Source organism: Bos javanicus, chromosome 2 (genome assembly GCF_032452875.1).
Source record: "Bos javanicus breed banteng chromosome 2, ARS-OSU_banteng_1.0, whole genome shotgun sequence".
Classification (NCBI taxonomy): Eukaryota; Metazoa; Chordata; class Mammalia; order Artiodactyla; family Bovidae; genus Bos; species Bos javanicus.
This window is the reverse complement of record NC_083869.1, coordinates 24,742,866-24,767,737: the sequence shown is the minus strand read 5'-3', so window position 1 is coordinate 24,767,737 and position 24,872 is coordinate 24,742,866. Positions and strand designations below refer to the sequence as shown.

The 24,872-nt window shown below is 36.9% G+C and overlaps 2 protein-coding genes across 4 annotated transcripts in view; both read right to left on the bottom strand.

Annotated features, from left to right (window-relative positions):
• The window catches only part of SLC25A12 (solute carrier family 25 member 12), a 98,207-nt gene that overhangs the window by 32,462 nt on the left and 40,873 nt on the right, over window positions 1-24,872 (bottom strand). For 2 of the 3 annotated variants that reach the window (XM_061435440.1, XM_061435432.1), the window contains exons 5-9: window positions 20,932-21,071; window positions 10,082-10,228; window positions 7,805-7,943; window positions 7,052-7,145; window positions 5,393-5,477 (exon numbers count right to left, since the gene is read on the bottom strand). In XM_061435440.1, coding sequence (XP_061291424.1) covers window positions 5,393-5,477; window positions 7,052-7,145; window positions 7,805-7,943; window positions 10,082-10,228; window positions 20,932-21,071 — 605 coding nt within the window. Of the gene's footprint in view, window positions 1-5,392; window positions 5,478-7,051; window positions 7,146-7,804; window positions 7,944-10,081; window positions 10,229-20,931; window positions 21,072-24,555; window positions 24,660-24,872 lie in introns of all 3 variants that reach the window. The other variant, XM_061435447.1, reaches the window with a different exon arrangement.
• The window catches only part of LOC133258650 (small ribosomal subunit protein eS26-like), a 201,969-nt gene that overhangs the window by 144,131 nt on the left and 32,966 nt on the right, over window positions 1-24,872 (bottom strand). The window lies entirely within an intron of this gene.

The window sequence follows — 24,872 nt, the reverse complement described above, 5'->3', positions numbered from 1 at the left end:
CCTGGAGAATCCCAGGGACGGCAGAGCCTAGTGGGCTGCCGTCTCTGGGGTCGCAGAGAGTCGGACACGACTGAAGCGACTTAGGGGCAGGGGCAGCGGCGGCGGCGGCGGCGGCGGCGGCAGCAGCAGCAGCAGCAGCAGCAGCAGCAGCAGCAGCAGCTCCAACCCATGTCTCTTGCGTTGTAGGCAGATTTTTCACCACTGAGCCAGCAGGGAAGACCATATTTGCATATATATTTCTCCCTAATGCTAAACAATATATACTTCTTTCTGACTAAGAAGTGAGGTTAAATTGTGTTAAAAACTGTAATAAGTCTTTAATTCTAACACTTTAAATGAGGTAAATAGTTAATAAATAGACAAATCTAGTATAGAAAATCAATCTCCTTTTCTGAGAACAGACTTCAATTTATGGTAAAATTATCACAGTTGATAGGTGATAAATTAAAAAAGAGGAATCAATAACTGGATTATAATGTTTCTATTTACACAGCAGCTATCCAAAGTTTTAAAGAAGGTCTATTAGAATGAAAAATACACAAACTCCTATGTCTAAGAAATGCTATACATGAAACAGAGGGAGAACTCATTCTAATAATGTTCTGACAGAACCCAAGCCATCTTGTATTCCAAAAGTTTCTTGTGCGAGTGGGCTGCAGCTTAAATATAACTTCCCATAGAAACAAAACTTTTATAAAGTATGTATATTCCCAAGCAGGTCCATCATAGATAAAATTTACCCCATATAGTTGAAAAAGAAATTATGTGATATACAGTAAAGAAAAAATAAAGAAGTTGTCTACATATTCTCATATTGGTCTTTAATCTCTAAAGCGCTTCATGGTCCAAAAACGTCACATTCTCTTCTCTCTGCAACCCACCTTCTTTTATTTAACTCATTTTAATCAAATGAAAATTTCCATTTTTCTCATTGGTTATCTCTATTCCTCCACCTCCTAAACAACACTTGCCATGGTCAGATGTAATTCTGGCCAATCTGGACAGTATAAAATGGCATTTAATTGTAGTTTTACTATGTATTTTTTTCTGTTTACTAATGATACAAAATTTTCTTTCCCCCCTTTCTTTCTTCCCTGCCTCCTTCCTTCCCCCATTTGGATATCTTCTTTCTCTTCTGTGTAGCCTGTCTTCTCATCCTTTTGGTGATATGTTTTATGAACAAAGGTTCTTAAATTTAATGAAGTTCAATTTTTTTTTTAATGATAAGTATTTTATGCCCTGTTTGTAAAAATCTGTTTATCTTTTGATTATGAATATAATCTCCTATGTTATCTTCTCTAAGCTTTTATCTTTCAAGTTTAGAACACCCCAGGTGGAATAGATTTTGGGGTATGGTGTGGGGTGGGAATTTTTTTTGTATATTATATCCATCAATCAAAATTATTAAAAAAAATACAATACAGAATTTCAGCCAGCACAAAACTTTAAAAAGTGAAACATTTCAGGCAATAAAGGAGAAGACACAAGATATAATTCTTCCTCACTTGCCATTCTTCTAAGGAAAGTAGATGAGGGTGAACGAAGGAGTTGTGTCATATCTGTATTTGAGTTCAACTTGGAGTTGGCTCAGATAGCCTTCTCATATTTAACAACTACCACCACAACAATAATGGCAGTTAACATGTACTGCATACTTAGTAGGTATAAGCACATGACCTCATGTAATCCTCACAATAATCCTGTGAGATGGATACTATGCTCTCTACTTAATAAATGATGAAACTGAGACAGGAAAGATGTTACCTAATCAGCTCCCAAGTTCTTAAACTCTGTCTCTCTCATAACTTTTATTTCTGAGCTTGGAGATCCTCCATCACGCACATGTGTTTTCATAACTTTCACAGGCTGAGATCACACAACATGCCATTCTTCCTGTTTTTTGTCTAGGTTTCAAGAAAACTCCTATATGGAAATACTCTACATACAAAATCTAAATAATTATGTACTTCTAGTTTGATAACATAGGAAAAGAGAATCAAAAGTGTCTTCTGGAAGTAACATGGACATAGTTATGGTTAGCACTACTGTGATTTCACGGTCTAGAGAAGTTTTAAAAACAAGTCACTAAAATTTCAGTCTATATGGCTACCTTAGAATGCTTCATAGTAATAAGTTTAAAATAATTTTACTAAGAAAAGCTTTTTCTAGATTGAAAACTGCAGGAAGTTTATTACTTTGTTTGCTGTAAGAACTTAGGCATATTTTTATATTATTCTACTGAGGTCCTAGCCTATATTCCTCATAAAGCTTTTAATGTTACAAGGAAAAACAGAGATACATTAAAATTTTTGAAAAAGAAAAAAATCCATTGCTTCACATAATTTTTACAGGATGCAGGAACTTGAAGGATTCTTAGATCTGCAGGTACTCATTTTACTAAAGGAGAAACCGAGGACCATAGAAACTTACACCAGATAGCAAAGACAGTAAAGATCAGATTTTACAATGGCTGTAGCTAGGGATATTAATTTGAATCCCTCTTAAATAATATTCATATATGTGTTTCCATGAAATTCTAAAATTATTTATGACTTGAGTTTTTTCCATGTGTTGTTTTTACAATGATTTATTTACAAGGAAAAAACAGATTTTAAATCTTCATTTTTATTTCTTTATTCCAAACTCTCAGCAATGTGTGTGTGTGTTCAATCGTTCACTCATGTCCAACTCTGTGCAAGCCCACAGACTGTAGCCTTCTAGTTCCTTTGTCCATGGAATTTTCCAGGCGAGAATACTGGAATGGGGTACCATTTCTTCCTCCAGGGGATCTTTCCGACCCAAGGACCAAACCCGCATCTCTTAACGTCTCCTGCATCGGCAGGTGGAGTCTTCATCTGTGCCACCTGGGAAGCCCAACCCCTCAGCAGTAAGACCACCCTATCTGATATGTGACAGAAAAATCAACAACACAGGCTCTGAGCGTCCTCCTTTGGGACCAATGTAAGTACACCCAGGATGTCTACCTGTTCTCTGGAGACTGCAGGTCCCCATGCCCTTCACCAGTGAGGGAAAAGGAAGAGAAGGCACACCACCACCACACTGGATGCCAATCAGAAACACAGCAAGAGAGAATGGTGGTTTCTATCACTGCCCATTTTCTAAGTAACTGACAAGAGCTTTGAGCATCAGCGCTGCCACTGCAGGCAGGCAAATCTAATCTGTCTTCAAGAAAATTTCCAACAGTAGCGGAATTACAACACCTTCCTAAGGAATCAGAACTATGAGCAATGCAGACTTAGGGCGCCAAAGATTACAAAAGCCACCTTCATTGATGGCCTCCAGCAAAATAGCTAGGGGCAAGAAAGGCCAGTAAAAGAAGAAGAGCACCAGAAAGGTTGAAAAAGGAGGAAATGGGTTGGGTTTTTTAATTCATTACACTGTTTTTAATAAGCTAAATGAGATATTCCCCAGTTAACAATTATTAAGGACAACCCCCAAGGAAAGCTTTATTCATAGACATATAACAGTAAAAAAAAAAAACTCCTTTTGAAATGAAATTTTTCGAACTTTAATGTGTACTATAAAATATAAAATTATATTCAATAAGAGCTCTTTAAATATTTTAACACATCTCCAAATTTTAAATAATTTTATTAAATTTTACTATAAATCAATGAATTGGAATAAATCCACCTATTTTCTTTTAAAGGATCTGAGAACTTATAACAAAAATAAACTTTGAAGGCAGCAAATAAGAGCTTTTTACTACTAAAGAGGCTAAATCTCAGTGGGTTACTGATATATTTTAATTTACAGGAAGCTTTACTATACCCCAGGCAAAGTATTAACATAAAATGTAGATATAAAAGCAATTAGTTTCCATTTTCAATTTACTTACCTGACTATAGCACTATTATAAAAACTTTTAACTAAAATCCTATTTTGTAAATTTCTTAGCAACCTTTAAATTAGATCTTATAATACCTATGAAGTTCCTGATTATTACACAGAGTAAAACTGAACATTCTAATTTGTTTCCGAGGCAGAATCATCATTCCATGGAGCTCAAACAGAAGAAAGTTTTGCTACTGAAACTTCCCACAGTGAACCACACTCAGATACCTTGATGTTTTGCTAGCACATCTAGCTACTCATCAATGTGGTAGCAGCAAAATAGACGCAGCCTTTTCCATGGTATGCCAATGTAGCTTCTCTCTCTCTCCCCTCCTCTCTCATCTCCTGTCTTCTTCCCCTCCAGCCCCCGTCTCCCTTCACCCTCCCCACGTCTCCTAGCCTCATAGTGTATCACAGTCTTCTAAAGAATCATGAGGGAACAGGTCTCATGTCTGTTAGACAAGGACTAGCCCTCCTATAACCTTCATCCCCAGCCCCAAAACTATATGACCACCACTGCAACTGAGGCTTCTTCCAAATGCCTCAGAAATAGGGTTTCAGTTTAAAACAAGATTTTTAAAAAATCTGCTCAATTCCACTCTTCAAGGTAATATCATGGAGTTTAGTTTCCTAACAGAGTATTTTTCAAACCAGAAATAAGGCTGCAATAACTTTATAGGACTCAGAACTTACTGTTTTTATCACTCTTAACATAAACAAAAAACTAATATTATCAAAAATGTAATAATAATCAAGCTTTTCTTTCTGGTTCATTATTTACATAGTTTTCCTGTGTTATTGTTGTAATCTATAAGACACTATAGTGAAAGATTCTCAGTCAAAGATTCATTTCAGTAGAGGAATGTCTTGTATTTTAGAGTCTTCCCTGGTGGCTCAGACGGTAAAGCATCTGTCTACAATGCGGGAGACCCAGGTTCGATCCCTGGGTTGGGAAGATCCCCTGGAGAAGGAAATGGCAATCCACTCCAGTACTATTGCCTGGAAAATCCCATGAACAGAGGAGCCTGGTAGGCTACAGACCATGGGGTCACAAAGAGTTGGACACACAAAGAGTGTTATTGTTGTAATCTATAAGACACTATAGTGAAAGATTCTCAAAGACTGATTTCAGTAGAGGAATGTCTTGTATTTTAAAAACCCTATAAATACCAGTTTGATAATACAAACTGAACTTCACACTAATCTTTAAATATCACTAGACAAATGAACGGAAAAGACTGCTACTCTAGGGGAGGGAAGCTAAGCCCATATGTGTCTACACTCTCATTTTCCTTATCTTAAAAAGCTAAAAGAAGGAAAAAAACAAACAAACAAAAAACACAAACATAAATCTACCTGCCCCATAAGAATACTCTATAAGGGTGGGGGTAACAGTTTTATAAACGTAATCTTTGTGCTAAGTAAAGTCTTTCTGTAAATCATGTTTTCATTTCCATAGGTTCAGAAAGTTCAGGCTGTCATGTCCATACTACTTTAGCATTTTTGAAGATGATTCTGTTTATGAGATGCCTCCTACCTGTCTCTGAAGTTCTGCCAGGTTGTAAGGTAAGGCTCCTTCAGCCAGTGGGGCTATTCTCTCAATATCTGCTAAAGTCAAGCGCCTTCAGGCAAAAATATGGGAAAGAAAGAACTGTTAGACACCAACAGACGACACCTCATACTAAGATCACCTTTCTTCAGAAAGAAAAGGGTAAAAAAGAACTATGGTTTAAAAGTAGTATTTCCCTATTCACACAGATAATTTTAGTAAGAGGGGAAAAAAAAAAAACTTCAGACCTTGCTTGCCACACAAAAAGCAAAAGACTCTAAAGAAATAATAGAGAGTACACAAATTAATTACTCTAAAAATAGATTAAAAAAACTAAAGAAATAATTCTTCTCAGAAGCAAAGTATAAACACTGACTGTTCAGTTCGTACACATTGAATATATTTCTTTAGCATACATCTTTAATGCTTAAGTGCAAAGTATCTTGAGAAGGATAAACACAAAAGTGATAGATACTGGTTGCCTTTAAGGGTAGAAGGGAGAAGGGGTGGGAGATATTTTTACAGCGGGCTCTTTAAAACTCTTGAGTTTTGAACTGAGTGAATGAACTACTGTTTTAAAATAAGTGTATTCCATGATCCAGGTAGTAGGTCACTTCAGATCCAGTTTTGAGAAGCACTCTTTGCAAGCTTTTATTATCATAAAGGATGTTCAATACCTTTATTACAAATGTAAATTCTAGATGGATGAGGTACGGGCCTGATATTTCATGTCAATCATCAAAGACTGGCTGGTTTATCCAGTATCAACTCCAGCTTGACAATTTATTATGTAACATGAAGGCAATAAATTATCTATGGTACACTCAACTTCTACTAGTCTTCAGTTCTAGGGTTAAAACCTATTTTTCAGATATGCCTACACTTACACAACTGCTAAAGCTGACTAAGAAAATCTGATCACTTAGTAGATCCTGAGTCCCCTCTCCCGAGGTCCTACTGGATGCCCACGGACAAAGCTTTTTCATCTGGATTTGTGTAAGACTTTACAAATTAAATACTGGGTTTTTTCAATCTATAAAAGAGACATAAAACATCTAAGCTTAATTATGCTGATAACCATGACAATAATGTCACAGGCATATTTCAAGAAAATGATACCCTCCAACACAAAATGATATATACTGTTTAGGAAAATGCCCACTCACAATGAGTCAAAAAAAGGTTATAAGATTCCTGAACATGTATTTCAATTTATTTTATAAATTTAGGCAAATATCCACAAATCTCTAAAAATTTCTAACCACCTCTACAGAGTCCAGATTAAATCAATTTTTCTGTCCCTCACTTACTTCTCGTTTCCCTCTCCCCCTCCTCTATCATTCTTCCTTCCCCCTTTCCCTCTCACACTCTTCAACAGCCTTTACTCCCTTCGTTATCTCTCTGTTTCTTCCCTTCCTTTCTCTTCCCTCCCCTTCTTGCTTTCCCTTTCCCTTTGTCCATTTCCCCCTGCCTTTAGTCTGTCTGCACCTATCTCGTCCTCCTCCCGTTTCTCATATCTGCCCGTGTCTTTTTCTTGAAACTTATATACTGAGCAAACTATTGATTAAATGAACTAAAAGAACACCACTGCTTCACATTAAAGTAACTGTCCTAAAAAGTATCATGAGGAATTACTGGAATAGTTACCCTGTAGCATTATATAAGTCTGAAAGCTGGTACAGGATGTCAATTTCTAGTGGGGTGACTTGTCCATAGCGTATGGCACTCTGGGCAAATTCCTCTGGAAGAAAAAGAAAATGCTTTAAAATCTTCAAAGACTCTTAACATATAACAAACTTCTACCTTAACTATTATCTGAAAGCTAAAAGCATTTTAGTATTATTTTAAAAATCTAAAACTGAATTTCAATATCTAAGTTCAGCTACATAGAAATAACTACAAAAATATGAAAACTGGCAAAAGATAAAATGTTAAGATGATAAAACAGTAAAAGCAGGTAAAGTAATTTCAGAGGTAAAACAATCGCTTTAGGTTCCTCTAACCTCATCTTGTTTATTTGCTTTGGTCTCCAGAGCTACAAGATGAAAGAACTGGCTCTTCTCCAGTCACTTAAAACATCCCACTACAATTCAGCAAAAGGAGTAGCCCTGCCCATCTTTCTGTGGCCACTCCTTCCTCATACAAAGAAGCCGTTGCCACTGACCTGTTTGACAGACTGGGCCACGGTTCTTTTTAAAACTGTCAAAGCCACTTTTCCACTCCTGACCTTGGCATCCCACTAAATCCAACTGGATTTTTGGAGACCATGATGGTCCAAGTGAAATATACACACTTTCTAGATGTGGCTTCACAGTAGTAAACCTAGATCAACCTCACACCCTAGATAAAGAAAAGTGAAAATGCTGAGATTCACATCAATATGTATTTTAAAAATCTTACCCTTTGTGACTTCAACATCTTTCCTTGTGCCAGCTAGAGTGCTATATATCTTACGAACAAGCTCCATGTTATTCAGTAAGGAGTTAAATGCATTGAAGTATGAGAAGCTAACCTGGTGTGAGATACTTCCTCCGGCTGCCTAGGAAATGACAACACAGAAAGTTAAACAAACAAAAACAAAAGCACATTTATGGACACTGAACTTTCTCAAAGAAGAACCAAAGGAATCTTCATTACTAAAATGATAAACAACCAGTCCATAAACACAAGGACGGTATCATGCTGAAACGCTCAGTGCATTTCAAGCCCTCAGGAAAGTCTATGTAATTTAGGTGTTAAGGAAGAAAGCAACATCTGGAAGTTGGACTTCATGGTTCATCTACCTATAAGGTCAAAAACAACAAATATAATTATCACAGATCAAAACCAATGATTATTTAAACAGGATTTTCAAGACCTTCAACTATGAAACTCCTGCTATTTCTGGATAATCCAAACCTCAACAGACAATAATAAGAAACATTTTTTTAAACTTGTTTTTTTTTTCCACACCCATATACAAAAACCAGTGGTAACTTTAAATTTTAAGACTATTTCACTTTATCAACTTTACTAATCTTTTCTTTTTTAAGCTTCTTGTTATAATTAACATATAGAATGCTCTGTGCTGAGCGCTGAATCTCTGTGACAAAATGTAAAACTACCAAAAAACTCCAAAAAGATGTAGAGAAAATCTAGGGAGGATTTACTTGCTATAAATATGTCTTTAGTGGAACAGTGCTAAAGAGGCTCTCTCATGCCTGGGGAAGAAGGGGGACAGTACAGCCTACCCTACTCTGCAGGGTAGGGGTAACTTCTCCCTCTATCCAACAGTTAGACACAAACTCAAAAGAGAATATTTTTCGTAGCTTACAAACATTTAATTTCTAAGCCAAGAGTCAGAGGAATCCAGATGATTAAAAACATTCTCTATTAAAAACTCAAATACTTAGGGAAATGACAGTGTGACAACCTTAATCATAAAGATCTATATTAAGGACAGTATAGGTAATGATGGGCATATGTTCCCACCCTCATCCCTCACACACGAGCCTTAGCCCAAATATATGTGATATTTGTATTAGCCTGAATTTGGATACCAGTGATCCAAAAAGCCAGATTCAAATTATTTAACACATGCCTCCAGAAACTGAGATGGCATTTGGTAAACAGGCTATAAAGGTCTATCTAACCCAACTGGAAAAGATTAAACAGGCTCCCTCACCCCAAGGTACTGAGCTCTTCTCTCTAGGATTTTCTTTTCTTCTCTCCTCCCTCTCTCCCTTACTTTCTTTTCTTCCTTCTTTCATTTTTTTGGCTAGGGTACGAGGTGAGGGTAGGGGAGTGGGAGATGGGTGTCAAGGAGGTGAAATGTATAGGAGAAAGTGACATGCTCCACGTTCAAATTCACTGAAGAAAAAGAACAGAAGTTGATCTTTCTACCCTGGTCCAAATCAGGGATAATGATCTTCAGCTGAGACAACAAAAGCGCTCATTGGCTTCCCTCCATTTAAAACAAGCAGCAATCAAAAACTTACACATAAGTACAATACAGGAACAAGAAAACCGGTGAGGACAGTTTCACCATTCTTTGTGAGGAAGTGGATGACATCAGTTTGCTATTGGCCCAGATGCTTACTTTACAGAGTTTAGCAGTTTAAAGAACAAAAAACTGGTCCATGCAGACTGAGTGCACAGGTGAAGGGGCAGAGAGAGGAGTGAGCCACAGAGGCTGACGCCCACATATTTCCTCCGTACCTTCTGCCACAGCCATGGTTATTAAAACAGTGTGGAGGCCAGTGATGATCCCTCTAGCAAACAGCACCCTGCAGGCAACAAAGGAAGGAGCCATCCTTATAGCAAGGCTTTGGGAGCCTGGTGGGATGGAAAGAGGCCAAAGGTGAAGGCAGTAGTGTCTGTGAGAAGTACTGCCCTTGGGAAAAAGTAATTGCACACCCTTGTCTACATACTCCCCTGTTTTCTTTAGGTGGACTCTGTAAATGGAAATAAACAATTTGGAAATATATGAGAGCAAGATTGTGGTGCCGATCTGGGGGAAAACTATTCACTATCACCCCGCCCCCACACACATCTCCCTTACACACATCTGATTACCTCCTACCAACTAAGAGTAAAGTTACAACAGATGAGAGGGAGACATGCCGAGGGATGCAATCCAGGACAATGGTTTCAAAGGTCTGAGGAAATAGAAAGTTGAAGTCATTGCTTTTTACTTACTGAAACTAAGTTCTCCTCCACGAAGGGAGTAAGCATGTGAGACCGGATGGTAACCATAATGTCACTGAAATCCAGACCAGAAATCAGGCCACTTTTGCTTTTGTCTTTGAGAGCAAAGGCTTGCCTTGCATGTTCCAACTGTAGTTCCTGGAGGGAGAAGTCAGAAACAGGGCCTCAGGCTGATGGAAGCATACCCCAAAGGTGTGTTTTAGAAAAGCAGGGACATCCTTCCTGTACATGCATTTACTTTAAAAATGAATAATACACATCTTTGAATGTACAGCAAAACTCTTCATGTCTTTTCAAAAAGCACATTTTCCTGAAAATATACTTACTACATGTTATTCCTCAGGAAGAAAAGTGAGTCACAGAATGTCAATAAAAAGGGAGGTGGGGAGGGGAAAACCTTTGTTTACCTGAAAAGTTTTCATTACTGAAAACAGAGTTATCTTTTCAGTGCTTTAATTTTTGCTTTTAAAATATATAGTAACTCTCCTGCTTGAAGAAGTTCTTGTCATCCCAGAGCACTTTCTAGATTACAGGTGGCTCTCCCTATCGGAGGGTTTCATGTCCTTAGATTCAACCAACCACAGCTCAAATTCTAATATGAAAGTTATGAATAACAAATTGCATAAGCACTGTTCATCTATCACTCTATGTGGCTTTGAGTGATACCCACAAACTGTAGAACAATCCAGAAGATCGTGGAACTTTTCAAGTATTGGGCAGCCAAACTTTGTAGTAGGTGATATCAATTAAAATTTTTAAAAAAATTTAAAAAGTGGGCTTCCCTGGTGGTCCAGTGGTTAACAATCCACCTGCCAAAATCAGGGTATGCAGGTTTGATACCTGATCCAGGAAGATCCCACATGCTGTGGGGCAACTAAGCCCGTGTGCCATAACTGCTGAGCCCACGCCCCCTAGATACCATGCTCTCCAACATGAGAAGCCCCTGCTCGTTGCAACTAGAGAAAGCCCCTGCACAGCCAAAAATTAATTAAGTAATTAAATTTTTTTAAATGCAAGTAATACCCTAAGGACTACTTAAAAGTCAAAATTAGAGCATTTCTTTCCTAGGACATATGACACAATCCAAATAAATTTGTTATCACAACATCATAATAGTGCTATTAGATGCCATTTTCACACTATTTGCAACTCTGGAAATAATGAAAGTGAGTTGTTCAGCTGTGTCCAACTCTGTGACCCCATGGACTGTAGTGCTCCAGGTCCTCTGTCCATGGAATTCTCCAGGCAAGAATACTAGAGTGGGTTGCCAGTTCCTTTTCCAGGGTATCTTCCCTTTGGATTTCAGTCTGAGCCAGCAGGGAACCCCTTGGAAACAATATTCCTATCTAAATATATAAATACTATTCACAGAAGATATATTAAACATTGCAATTAGCATTATCATTTATTTATAAAAGCCTACAAATCAATGTTGCTTTACCCTTTTCTGACATTTAAAATAGCTTTTGATAGAAGTTTCGCCCTTTTACTAATTATATTTTTCTGTATCTCAACAGTGGTTGAAAGACATTAAAATTGGTTTGACTCGTAATTCATTAAACTATACATTTGTTTTATAAAACATACATATAAATATGTCCATAGTTGTATGATATTTAACAATAAAACAAGTTTTTAAGTATTTTCTTAGCAGGTTGATAAGCTAGAAACAAGTTTATCAAATCTACTAAGTCTTTCAATAATCTTAACTTTTAAAAAATTTAATAATATCATCACACATATTTGGATTTTCTTGAAAATACTAACAGAAGCAGGGAAACTAAAAATCAACTGGTAAAAATATATGAAAGATAGAGTACAAAATAAACAACCAGCATGGTTTAACAAGGACTTCCAGGTGGCACTAGTGGTAAAAAAAACCCACCAGCCAATCCTGAAGACTCAAGAGATGCGGGTTCGACCCCTGGGTCAGGACGATCCCCTGAAGCAGGAAATGGCAACCCACTACAGTATTCTTGCCTGGAAAATTCCATGGACAGAGGAGCCAGGCGGGTTATTATAGTCCATGGGGCCGCAGTCGGGCACAACTGAGCGACTAAGCACACACATGATGTGACAAAGTAGTTTTCTTTCCCACCCCTCTACTTTTTAAATTCCAACTTATTAAAGTATAATTGACAAATAAAAGTGTAGTATATTTAAAATGCGTACAAAGTTATGATTTGATATATGTATACATTGTGCAAGGACTCCCACCACTGAGTTAACTAACACACCCGTCACTTCACATACTTTTTTTTTTTGACGAGAACACTTAAGTTCTACTCTGGGAAAATTTCAACTATACAATACAGTATTTTCATCACCATGTTATACATTAGATCTTCAGATTTTATTCATCTTAAAATTTATGCCCTTTTTCCAGCCTCTTCCTATTTCTCCTACCCCCTCCAATCATAATCATTATCCTACTCTGTTTCTACATGTACAATGTTTTATTTTTTAAGTGATACCAGGAAGTATTTCGGAGAAGGCAACGGCACCCCACTCCAGTACTCTTGCCTGGAAAACCCTATAGACGGAGGAGCCTGGTGGGCTGCAGTCCATGGGGTCGCTAGGAGTCGGACACGACGGAGCGACTTCACTTTCACTTTCCACTTTCATGCATTGGAGAAGGAAATGGCAACCCACTCCAGTGTTCTTGCCTGGAGAATCCCAGGGACGGGGGAGCCTGGTGGGCTGCCCTCTATGGGGTCGCACAGAGTCGGACACGACTGAAGCCACTTAGCAGGAGCAGCAGCAGAAGTATTTGTCTTTCTGTGTCTGGCTTATGTCACTTAGTAGAATGCCCTCCAAGTTCAGCCATGCAGTTGCAAATGACAGGATCTCCTTTTCTGTTGTTGTCGAATAGTATTCCATTGCATAAATGTGGAATGAGATGTGTGTGTGTGTAGACACATGACACATTTTCTTTAACCATTCTTTTGTCAATGGACACTTGTTTCTATACCTTGGCTACTATGATAATGCTGCAATAAACAAGAATATAGATAATCTCTTTGAGATGATGATTTTATTTCCTTTGGATACATACTCAGAAGTAGGATTGCTGGATTACAGTAGCTCTTTTAACTCCTTGAGAAATTCCCGTATTGTTTTCTATGGTGGCTGTACCAGTTTACTTTCCCACCAAGAGTGTACACAGGTTCCCTTTCCTCCACATGCTTGATGATATTTGTCGTGTCTGGTCTTTTTACTAACAGACAACGCAGGAAGTGTGAGGTGATATTTCATTGTGGTTTTGATTCACAATTCCCTGATTAGCAATGCTGAGCAAGTTTTCATCTATCTGTTGGCGATCTGTATGTCTTCTTTGAAAAAATGTTTATTCTGGTCCCTTGTCCATTTTGTAATTGCATTTGAGGGTGTTTGCTTTGCTCTGCTACTGAGCTGAATGAGTTCCTTGTATTTTTTGGATATGAATTCTTTATCAGATATATAGTTTGAAAATATTTACTCCCATTCCATAGCTTTTCATTTTGTTGTTGGTTTTCCTTGCTGTGCAGCTTTTCAGTTTCATGTAGTCCTACATGTTTATTTTTCCTTTTGTTGCCTTTGCTTATGGTGTCAAATCCAAAAAAATCATTGCCAAGATGGATGTCAAGGAGTTTACTCTCCATGTTTTCTTCCAGGGGTTTAAAGTTTCAGGTTTTACATTCAAGTTTTTAATCCATTTTGAGTTGGCTTTTGTGTATGGTTTAAGATAGGAGTCCCGTTTCCCCAACACCATTTATTAAAGAGACTGATGTTGAAGTTGAAACTCCAATACTTTGGCCACCTGATGCAAAGAGCTGACTCATTTGAAAAGACCCTGATGCTAAGAAAGATTGAGGGCAGGAGAAGGGGACAACAGAGGATGAGATGGTTGGATGGCATCACTGACACAATGGACACGGGTTTGGGTGGACTCCGGGAGTTGGTGATGAACAGGGAGGCCGGGGGTGCTGTTGTTCGTGGGGTCACAAGAGTCGGACACGACTGAGCGACTGAACTGAACTGAACTCTTTCTCCATATATACACGGCTTTATTTCTGGGCTCTTTATTCTGCTCCATTGATCTATGGGTCTGTTTTATGACAATGCATACTGTTTTGAATGCTATACCTTCACAACATAGTTTGAATTCAGGAAGTGTCATCCCTGCAGCTTTGTTCTTTCTCAAGATAGATTTGGCAATTTGGGTTTTGTTTTTTTGTGTGTGTGGTTCCATACAAATTTGAGGATTGTTTTTTTCCATTTCTGTGAAAAACGCTACTGGAATTTTGACAGGGATTGCACTGAATCCATAAATCGTTTTGAGTATTGTGGCTATTTTAACAATATTAATTTCTCAATCCATGGACACAAATCTTTTCATTTATGTCTTCAATTTCTTTCATCAACATCTTATAGTTTCCAGATCTTTCACTTAGTTAAATTTACTCTGGTTTCTTTCTTTTTCGTATTATTATGAAACAATCTTCTTAATTTACCTTTTCAATAGTTTGTTGCTGGTGTACAGAAATGCTACTCAGTTTTGCACACTAATTTTATATCTGATAATTTTCCTGAAATTATTTTTAGTTCTAACAGTATTTTCAGTTCAGTTCAGTCACTCAGTCGTGTCCGACTCTTTGCGACCCCATGAATCGCAGCACAGTATTTTGTGTAAGCATAAAATCTTTAGGGTAGTCTACATACATTATGTCCTCTGCAAGCAAGGACAACTTTAATTTTTCCTTTCCAACTTGGATGCCTTTTATTTCTTTTCTTTGTCTAATTGCTCTGGTTAGGACTTCCATTCCCTTGTTTTTAATTTACATTTTTTAAATTTATTCTTGGCTACACTGGGTCTTCATTGCCATGCACGGGCTTTCTCTAGTTGCAGGGAGTGGGGGCCACCCTCGAGTTGTGTCTCTGGGCTTCTCATTGTGGTGCCTTCTCTTGTCATGGAGCACAGCTCTAGAGCATGTCGGTTTCAGTAGCTGTGGGCTTAGTTGCCTGGTGGCATGTGGAATCTTCCTGGACCAAGAATCAAACCCATGTCCCCTGCATTGGTAGGCAGATTCTTTACCACTGGATCACCAGCGAAGTCCTTCCATTACCTTTTGAATAACAGTGATAATAGTGGACATCCTTGACTTGTTCCTGATCTTAGAGGAAAAGCTTTCAGCTTTTAACTATTGTGACGTTAGCTGTAGACTTGTCATCTACAGCCTTTACTATGTCAGTATATTCCATCTACGTCTGAGTTTTTATCATGAAAGGATCTTGAATTTTGTCAAATGCTTTTTCTGCATCTATATTGAAATGATCATGATTTTTAATCCTTCATTTTGTTAATATGGTCTATCATATTTAATGAGTAGCATATGTTGAACCATCCTTACATCTCAGGAGTAAGTTCCACTTGATTATGATCCTTTTGGTCTACTACTGAATTCAGTTTGCTAATATTTTGTTGAGAATATGTCCATCTATCTTTATCAGGGATACTGACCTGTTCTTTTCTTTTCTTGTAGTGCCCTTGTCTGGCTTTGGTATCAGGGTAATACTGATCTTGTACAATAAATTTGGAAGAAGTGCACTCTCCTCTGTTTTTTGGAAGAGTTTGAGAAGGATTGGTATTAATTCTTCTTAAAATGTTTGGCAGTATTCATCAGTGAAGCCAAAATCACTGCAGACTGTGACTGCAGCCATGGAATTAAGATGATTGCTCCTTGGAAGAAGAGCTATGACAAACCTAGACAGTATATTAAAAAGCACAGACAACACTTTGCCAACAAAGGTACGTCTAGTCAAAGCTATGGTTTTTCCTGTAGGCATGTACCAATATGAGAGTTGGGCCATAAGGAAGGCTAAGTGCCAAAGAATGAATTATTTCCTCTAGTGGTGTCAGGGGAGACTCTTCAGGGTCCTTTGGACAGCAAGGTGATCAAACCAGTCAACCCTAAAGGAAATCAACCCTGAACATTCACTGGAAGGACTGATGCTAAAGCTGAAGCTCCAATATTTTGGCCACCTGATGTGAAGGCCCAACTCACTGGAAAAGACCATGATTCTGGGAAAGATTGAGGGCAGGGGGAGAAGGTAGCAACAGAGGATGAGATGGTTGGATTGCATCATCAGCTCAATAGACATGAATCTGAGCAAACTCCGGGAGATGGTGAAGGACAGAGAAGCCTGGTGTGTTGCAGTCCATGGGGTCACAAAGAGTCGAACACAACTGAGCAACTGAACAACACTGAAGCCATCTGGTCCTGGACTTTTCTTTATTGAGAGGTTTTTATTTACTAATTCAATCTCCTTGTTAGTAACTGGTCTGTTTAGATTTTCCATTTCTTCATGAAATGGAGGTAGGTTGTATGTTTCTAGGAATTTATCCATTTCTTCTAGATTATCTCATTTGTTGGTGTATAACTGTTTATAGTAGTTTCTTATGATCTTTATCAGTTGTAATCAGTCTCCTCTTTCTGATTTTATTTGAGTCTTCTTTTTTTCTTAGTGTAGCTAAATGTTTGTGAATTTTGCTTTTTTAAAAAACCCATTCTTGGTTTCATTGATCTTTCCTATTGTCTTTCTAGTCTCTATTTCATTTATTTCTGCTTTGATCTTTGTTAATTCCTTCTGACTTTGAGCTTATTCTCTTTCTAGTTCCTTGAAGTACAAAGGTAGACTGAGATTTTTTTTTTTTTTGGTAACGTAGGTGTTTATCATTATAACCTTCCCTCTTAGAACTGCTTTTATTAAGCACCAAAGAATGAATGCTTTGCTTTGCTGTGTTTCCATTTCCATTTGTCTCAAGATATTTTTTTACTTTCCTTTTGATTTCATCTATGAACCATTATTTAGGAGCATGTTGTTCAATCTCCAATTTGTAAATATTTTCCTCTTCTACTTTAGTCCTTCTCCCTAACCCACTTCATATTTTTATCACCTCAGTTCCAACCACATCATCCTTCAAATGAAGCAGGCATTTTAAACCTCTATTTCAGCCTTAAATTATGGTTGAAAGCATTCCCCAAGGAAAGTATATTCCTGAGCAGCATCAGGAGCAAACACACATCTACTCCATCTTATATAGGCTTTCTCTTCCTCACTCCTGCTTATTTTCCCCCCGATTTATGCCTTTGTTATATCTTTGTCTTCTCCATGCATGCATCTTAACCTCTCAGAAATATCCAGTGGCAACTATGGGCATGATTAAGCCTTATTAATGACAGTACTGAAGAAAATGTGCACCTTTATGTTAAAGACAAAGCAGAATCCTCATTGTAAGACTAATGTCAGAAGAATAGATTTTCTATTTTCTATCAGGTCAACAGTTGAAGGACTCTTTTGTATCTTTTAAAGATATATGTATTTGAAGTATCACATATGTAGCTATAGATTAAATGGAATTGGCTTCCAAATTCTCAAGTAGGGAACAGAGTAGAAAGTATAGGTAAAAAAAAAAAATAATAATAACTGGTCAATATATAATTGTTGAAGCTGGTTGATGGGTACATGGTTTTTTAATATAGACATCTTTCAAAATAAAAAGTTAAAAAAATTAAAATTAAGGCCTTCAAAAAGAAGCAACTAAAGGAAAAAAGTTCTGCACATAAGCTCTTCATTTATGTAGTATAATCAAAACATCTGGGTAGAATAGATAATGTGATCACCCTAATGAAAAAAAAAAAAACTACTCCAGATTTATAAAAGATAAAATAAAGATATTCTAAAGAGATAAAAATATTCTAATAAATAAAAGAAAATAAATCTGCTTCTAGATTGAAAGGGCAGGAAAAGAAACTGAGGGAAAGGGTAAATAAAGGAAGTTATACTAAAGCTAAAGATCTTGTGTTCTTAGAAATGCATCTCATCTCACCTATCTATGAGATAAAAATAGCAGAGCTTCAGAAATACTGTGGCTTTGAATGAGACTGAATTCATACATTTAGCTCTTTTAAAACTCTATTCCTCACCAAAAATCACAGTAAAGAACGAAAAACAAAACAGAAGCTCAAAGACAAAGAGAACAAAAAAAGAAGACAGCAACTACATTTTTAAGTTTAGAGTGCAAAGAGGCAAATGATAACTGGCTTAGAAGGCCCAAGAAAACTAGAAAAGCAAAGAAAGCAATCCAATGTACATAACAGAATCTGCCAAAGACTCATGCATTGGCTGCACCAGTACCCCTAGAGTGATGGTGAAGGTGGCACTGAGAATAGGAAGCTTGGATGGAAGTTCATTTATAAAGCAGTTAGTTGCCTGCCATACTCCACCAGAGCCAGGGCTCTGGCCCTTTCCCAACCCTGGCAGACAACGAGGTGAGTTTTAACAGAGGATCTCTGGACTAAGAGAGACAAGGCACAAATGAAAGGAGGAAAATAAACGAAAGCCCACTTCCACTGGAGGAGGAAAGGGCAACCCACTCCAGTATTCTTATCTGGATCATGAACAGAGGAGTTTGGCAGGCTACAGTCCATAAGGCTGCAAAAAGTCGGACACGACTGAGCACACATACTATCTCCACACTGAATACTGAGACCTGTAACCCTCCTGTCTTACTCAGCAACCAGAATGTCAAAACCCAGGTCTAAGACTTCAATGGGAAGCCAAACGATTATTCTGATTCCCCTGTCCAAAATAAAAGACCTGAACTAGAGGGACCCCAATAAGACCACCCACCCAGAGAACTTTACAGTAAGGTACCTGAACCCAAAGCTCCCAATAAGCGTCAATCCCAATTTTAGTATGAGCAGAGGACCCAGAATCATCAGACTTGGAAGAAGAGCTACTAACATGAAAAACAGATCCAAACAAAAAGAAATAAAGTAACTTGAAGGAAAAAGGCAGATTGCAAGAAGAAAATTTAAAAACAAAACACCTGTCTATAATATTTTTGGAGAAGTGAGAGAAAATAGTACATTCATGAAAGAAGAACAGTATAGTATTTTAAAAGGAATATTAGGAAACCAAAAAGAACTCCTGAAAGTTAGAAATATAATAAAAACAACTTAATAGAAGATTCAGGAGAGAAAAGAGAACTAAAGGATCATACAGTTATTATATTTAGTAGTTCAAGACAAGAAAAAAAATAGAAGACTATTTTTCAAGAATTGAAGTACACAAGCTTTCAAATTAAAAGAGCCCCTGAATGTCCAACACAATGAATAAAAATAAACTCACATCAAGGTACATCATCATGAAATTTCAAAACACTGAAAATAAAAAAATCTTAAAACCCTCTAGAGTGAGGGGAAACAAAATGTCAAAAGAGAACCAAAAATTAGAATGGTAATTAACTGCTCAGTGGCAACACTGGATGTTAGAAGAAAAAAAAAAGAGATTTATCTTCAAATTAGGTGGAAAATAAATTCTTACTAAAATTCTATACCCGGCCAAACTAAATGTAATGATAGAGCAGAGGTTTTCAGATACAAAAAGTCTCACAAAAGAATTATTTTACTTTCCTTAGGAAGCCCTTGCAGTAAGTAAGTAAAAAGAAGGGAAAAAAATCATAGCAAATGAAGAGATGAAATCCAGCAAATGGAAGGTTCAACATAACAGAAAGGCAAATGGACTCCCCAGCATGAAGGTGAAGGGAGATCACAAGCTGATAGCTATGTAATAAGTACAAAGTCAGGTATCAGAAAGTTCCAGAAAAGTGGTGCAGGGGGTGTGGAAAACTGTCTGGTAGTTCCTCAAAAAGTTAAAATTATCATATGATCCAATAATCCCACACCTTAAAGATATAGTCAAAAGATTCGAAAACAGGTATTCAAACAAATACATCTACACCAATGTTCACAGCAGCGCTATTCGTAACAGCCGAAAGGCGAGAACCCAAGTAAGTGCCCATCGACTAATGAACAGATAGGCAAGATACGATATACCCACACAATGGAATATTATTCAGCCACAAAAAGAATGAAGTATTAATATCCGCTACACATTGGTAATCCTTGAAAACACTATGCTAAGATAAAGCCAGACACAAGAATTCACGTTGTATAATTCCATTTATATGAAATATCCAGAATAAGTAACTCCATAGAGACAGAAAGTAAACTGGTGGCTTCACGAGCTAAGGAGAGGCAAGAATGGAGTGTGACTGCTTCTTCGGTACAGGGTTTTCTTCTGGCGTAATGAAAAGGTTTTGGAATTAGAGCTGGTGAATGTACTAAATGCCACTAAACTGTGCACTTTCACATGGCTAATTTAATGTTAAGTGAATTTTACCTCAAATTTTTTTTTAAAAAGAAAGCTCCTGGATTGCTCCAAGAGAACAAAACTGATCAAACACTTGCTCTGTTTTAAACATATTAAAAATGGGGGTTTAATAACTGAGGCAGAGTCTGAGAATGAATTAGCATTAACACACAGAAAATGAACCAATAAAAATTAGAGTCTCTAAGAAAAGTGATCATTTTAGTCATGCACGGTGTTGACAAAATTGTGGTGATTCAAATGTGATAATCTAAGCAGAATCATGACATAATGATATGGAGGGCGGGGACAGAAAGTGTCCGAGAGGGAAAGGTGAAAGAGCTAGTTGCCAATCTTCAGGTGTTCAAATTAAATTTTAAAAATATCTAAGAGTGAAAAATTAAAAATTGCAGTATCAGCACTTCAAAACATTTAAATAATGTTTATTATTTAGAGCTATGAAAGTAAACACTGAAGGAAAGAAACAATTATAAGAATTTAAATAAGTTGCCTCTGGGAGTGGGAAATGAAAAATGAGGTTAAAATTCCACAGAGAATTGCCATTTCTTGGTAATAAACCTAATAAAAGTAAAAGGAAGGAGACGGAATGTTATATATTTACACTGGTTATGAAAAACTAAGCTCACCTGAAGAAACTGTGTGAATTCTGTGTAGTTAAGGTGCTTCTTCCGATTATGCCCAAAATGTAGCCGGATAAATTCACAGTCCCAATTAAAAGGGATATGATGATGAATAGTAGTCTGTCCAAAAATTTCTTTGACATTTTCTTGAAAAGGAAAATAAAAATAAATAAATTATATCTGGAATAAGTAGTTTAGTCCACTGCAATGTTCCTACAGAAAGAAATTAAGAGAAATTTTAAAAGTCAATATTATCTGCTTCTATTAAGATTAGCTGCAAAATTTTTTGTGCCCAGAAACCCATGCACAGGAACACAATTGATACAAAATATAATTTTACAGTTAAGATTGTGTACCATTACATATAAGGCCATGAGATTCTTAATTTCTCTTGATTTAATTTTAATTAGTTAGTGATTTATATCTTGCACTATAAATGGCTGCTACTTTGCATTCCAGTATAAAATCAATAGTGTTTTCCCGGTTCCTCAAGGAGTCGAATTAAGCCCTTTATCAGAAGCATGAATACCTAAATTACGGTATAATGCAATATTTGTCATACTAAGTATGGCTTGATTGAGGCTTGATTATTACATTCACACTAGCCTGAATATATCTATTGAAGATAGGTATAAGAAATACTACCCAAAGCATATCATTAGCTCAGCAGCAAGCACCTTATTAAAAGCTTCTGATATTGTCAAAAATATGGTCTTGACACAAAGCTTCAAAATCCCCGTAAAAACCATGATTATTAGTCTCAGCTATTAAAATATTTTAAGATAAGTGAAATTAGTGATTCACTTTTAAATAAAGAAGGACTAAACACAGTATACTAACTTTTAGATAGGAACCAGTCACACCATGTAATATACAACCAAAACCCTCTGACAGCTTGTCTTCATGCACTGACAATGGCATTCACTTTCTTACAGAGTTCTACACTTACTAGAAAAGTCAATTCACAAATGACTGGTACTTTAACAAGCATAGACTGGATAGACTAATTTAGAAGCTCATGCCAAAAAAAAAAAAAAAAATCATTAACAAAGTTAAGAAAGCAGGAAGCCTCTTTTACTGATGTCTTAAGAACAAAATTATTTTCAAATTTAAGCCAATTATATTAGTGAAAGGGTTTTACTATCTATAGCTATCAATTATATTAAGAATTAGTAAATATAAGCTTAATGTTTTATAATCTCCAACTACGCTATTTTATCTAATTTCTGAAAATTCTCTAAACAGATATAAATCTCACATTGTAAATGGTTTAATGGATTCCCTTTAGCTTTAACATACTTTTTCTTGATAAAAGCATTGCTATGGTGGGGAAGTAAGGGAAGTGTAAGAATCCTGAACTGGAAATCCTACCAGTTTGGACTCAACACGACAGCTCTGAATAGGTCACAGCGATCGGTCAGTTGGAAGGCGGCATTGGATGTCACTGGGGAGATGGGATTCTCATCTTTTCTTTCAAATGGAATGTAGCATCTATTTCTGGCCTAAATAGCAACAGTATTTCAGAGTTTTCAAATCATGTCAATTATTTTCATCTTCCATAAACACAAATCAAAGATGTGAGCTTCAGTTTCTGAAAGCAAAGAATTAATGCACTAGCAAGTTATGGGATTCTAAGCAACACAGAGGATTACCCTCAACTCTATGTGAGACTTCAACAAGTTGTCAAATATATTAAAGTTTACAAATTATTAAAATAACAAGGATGGCAGAAAACTCTTTTGAGCTAAAAATATTAAGGCAGTTTAGCAAAGATTTTTTTTTTTAGGATTCTCCTACCTGCTTCTCTTTCCAAATTAATTGGTTTTCTTATTTTAAGTATTAAACTAAGGGAATAGGAAGAAATTGATGGAAAACATATTAGGATAACTTAATTACATTAAGAGAAATTATTAAAAGGAATAAGTTATTTTATAACCTTTATTTAAAGGTCACAACTCTCAAAACTCAAGTGCTTGATAAGAAATATACTTACTGCTACCTAAGTAAGTTTTATACAATAGCAGAATAAAACTGAATTCCCTTTGTATGACTGGAAAATACCAGAATCTCATGTGAAACTATATCAAATAAAACCAGACTCAAAATCTTTCAAACTTATGAAAATTTAATGAACCATAAAAATTTCTTTTTCTATCACAAAAAGGACATTTATAAACCAAAATTACAATGTGTAATTTACATTCAGAAAAAAATAGCACTATAATAAAAACTTTTAACTAAAATCCTATTTAGTAAACTTCTTAGCAACCTTTAAATAAGATCTTACAGTACCTTTGAAACAATTAAGCTGATGGCTTAAATTACTCATATTAATTTCTCCAAATATAGAAGTGTCATTTTCCATGAATATTTGTTTAAACATTTCCCACTTTTCCCAAAATGGTCAGTTGACAGTTTTGTACATGGTTTTATTATGACCATTATTATGTGCTATGGTTTATTAACTATGCCCAGACACTTTTAATTATTTTAGCCATGTCACAGGTTGCAAACTTTCAAACCTATTCTGGCATCTCTTGATGTATGCCACTTCCTTTCTGTTATTATTTCCACTGCTGCTGCTGCTGCTAAGTCGCTTCAGTCGTGTCTGACTCTGTGCGACCCCATGGACTACAGCCTACCAGGCTTCTCCGTCCATGGGATTCTCCAGGCAAGAGTACTGGAGTGGGGTGCCATTTCCTTCTCCACTGTTTCCACTACCAACTCCCTGAGGCTAAATCAGGAAGCTTAGAGAAATAATTAGTACAACTACTGTTTTAAAGTCAAATTCATAATTACCACTTTACTTTTACCAGGATATGCTTATCAAAAAAAAAAAAAGTTATACAAAAGCTCCAGAACTGGAGAGCTTAATACTGAGGCAATAGCCCAAAGCACTAATGACCTCCTCTTATGCAGTTTTATCAGGCTCTGTATGACATGAAAGGGGGCACCAATAATCTCAAAAACACCCAATGTATCCAACTGAAACTACATAGTAAGTTTCTCCCCAGAGAGAATCCCGTCTTTCCAGTGGCAAACAAAGGTCTTTAGCTCTCTAAGCAGTGCTATTTCAGTGGCCACAGTTCTGGCTTGGATGAAAGCGATAAGAGAGTCACAACTTATTGGCAACAGGATCATGATCGAGTGTTTTATATCAGGTTGGCATTGCTAAGGGAAATAGGAATCCATTTGTTTTCTGACATACAGAAAACAAAAGACCACTTTTTCACTTCCTGCGGAGCATGGGCTTATAAAAGAGATGGTTTATAATTCCTTTGAAATGGGAAACAGGGTCAGATATAAAAGTAGCCTATCATGTTCTCTTTGCTTAAAGGAGAGGAGCACAATGATTTGTCAGGAGGGCAGGTAAATGGTGACAACTGTGATTAAGTAAAAATGTTCACAGACCTATAACATTAGTCAATTTAGCTGTATCAGTCACTTATGATGATTGGACTAAATGAAATACACTGAAGCATATATATTAGGTAAATATGTCTTAACAGAGGTTTTAATTTCCCCAGCAGCCCACACTGCGTCTCCCCATCTTATCCACCCTCATCCCTCCCCTGGTCCTTATGGGAGCTTCCTACTGGTCTTGTTCACCTTTCTGCAGTACAAAATTACCTCTGACCGGGGCTGGCACTCTTCTCCAAGACTGCCACCATGCCTGTTCCATGAATGAGCCTGGAAGGAGCTGCTGTACCAACGGTGTGGCCAGAGAACTCCTCCTGTAGGTATACAAGCCATCAGCCCTGTGACACAGCCCACCTACCATCAGCCCAACGACATCCTGATTCCAAGGATTCCAGCCCAGCAGGAACCACTGCTTCCAGCTTATAGGCTTGAGAGCAAACATTTTTATTGTCAGAGGGGAAAAAAGAGAGTCCTCAACAGCTGAGTTTCACCTGCACAGTTCTTAAAGTGAAGTCAGAGAGGCTTTT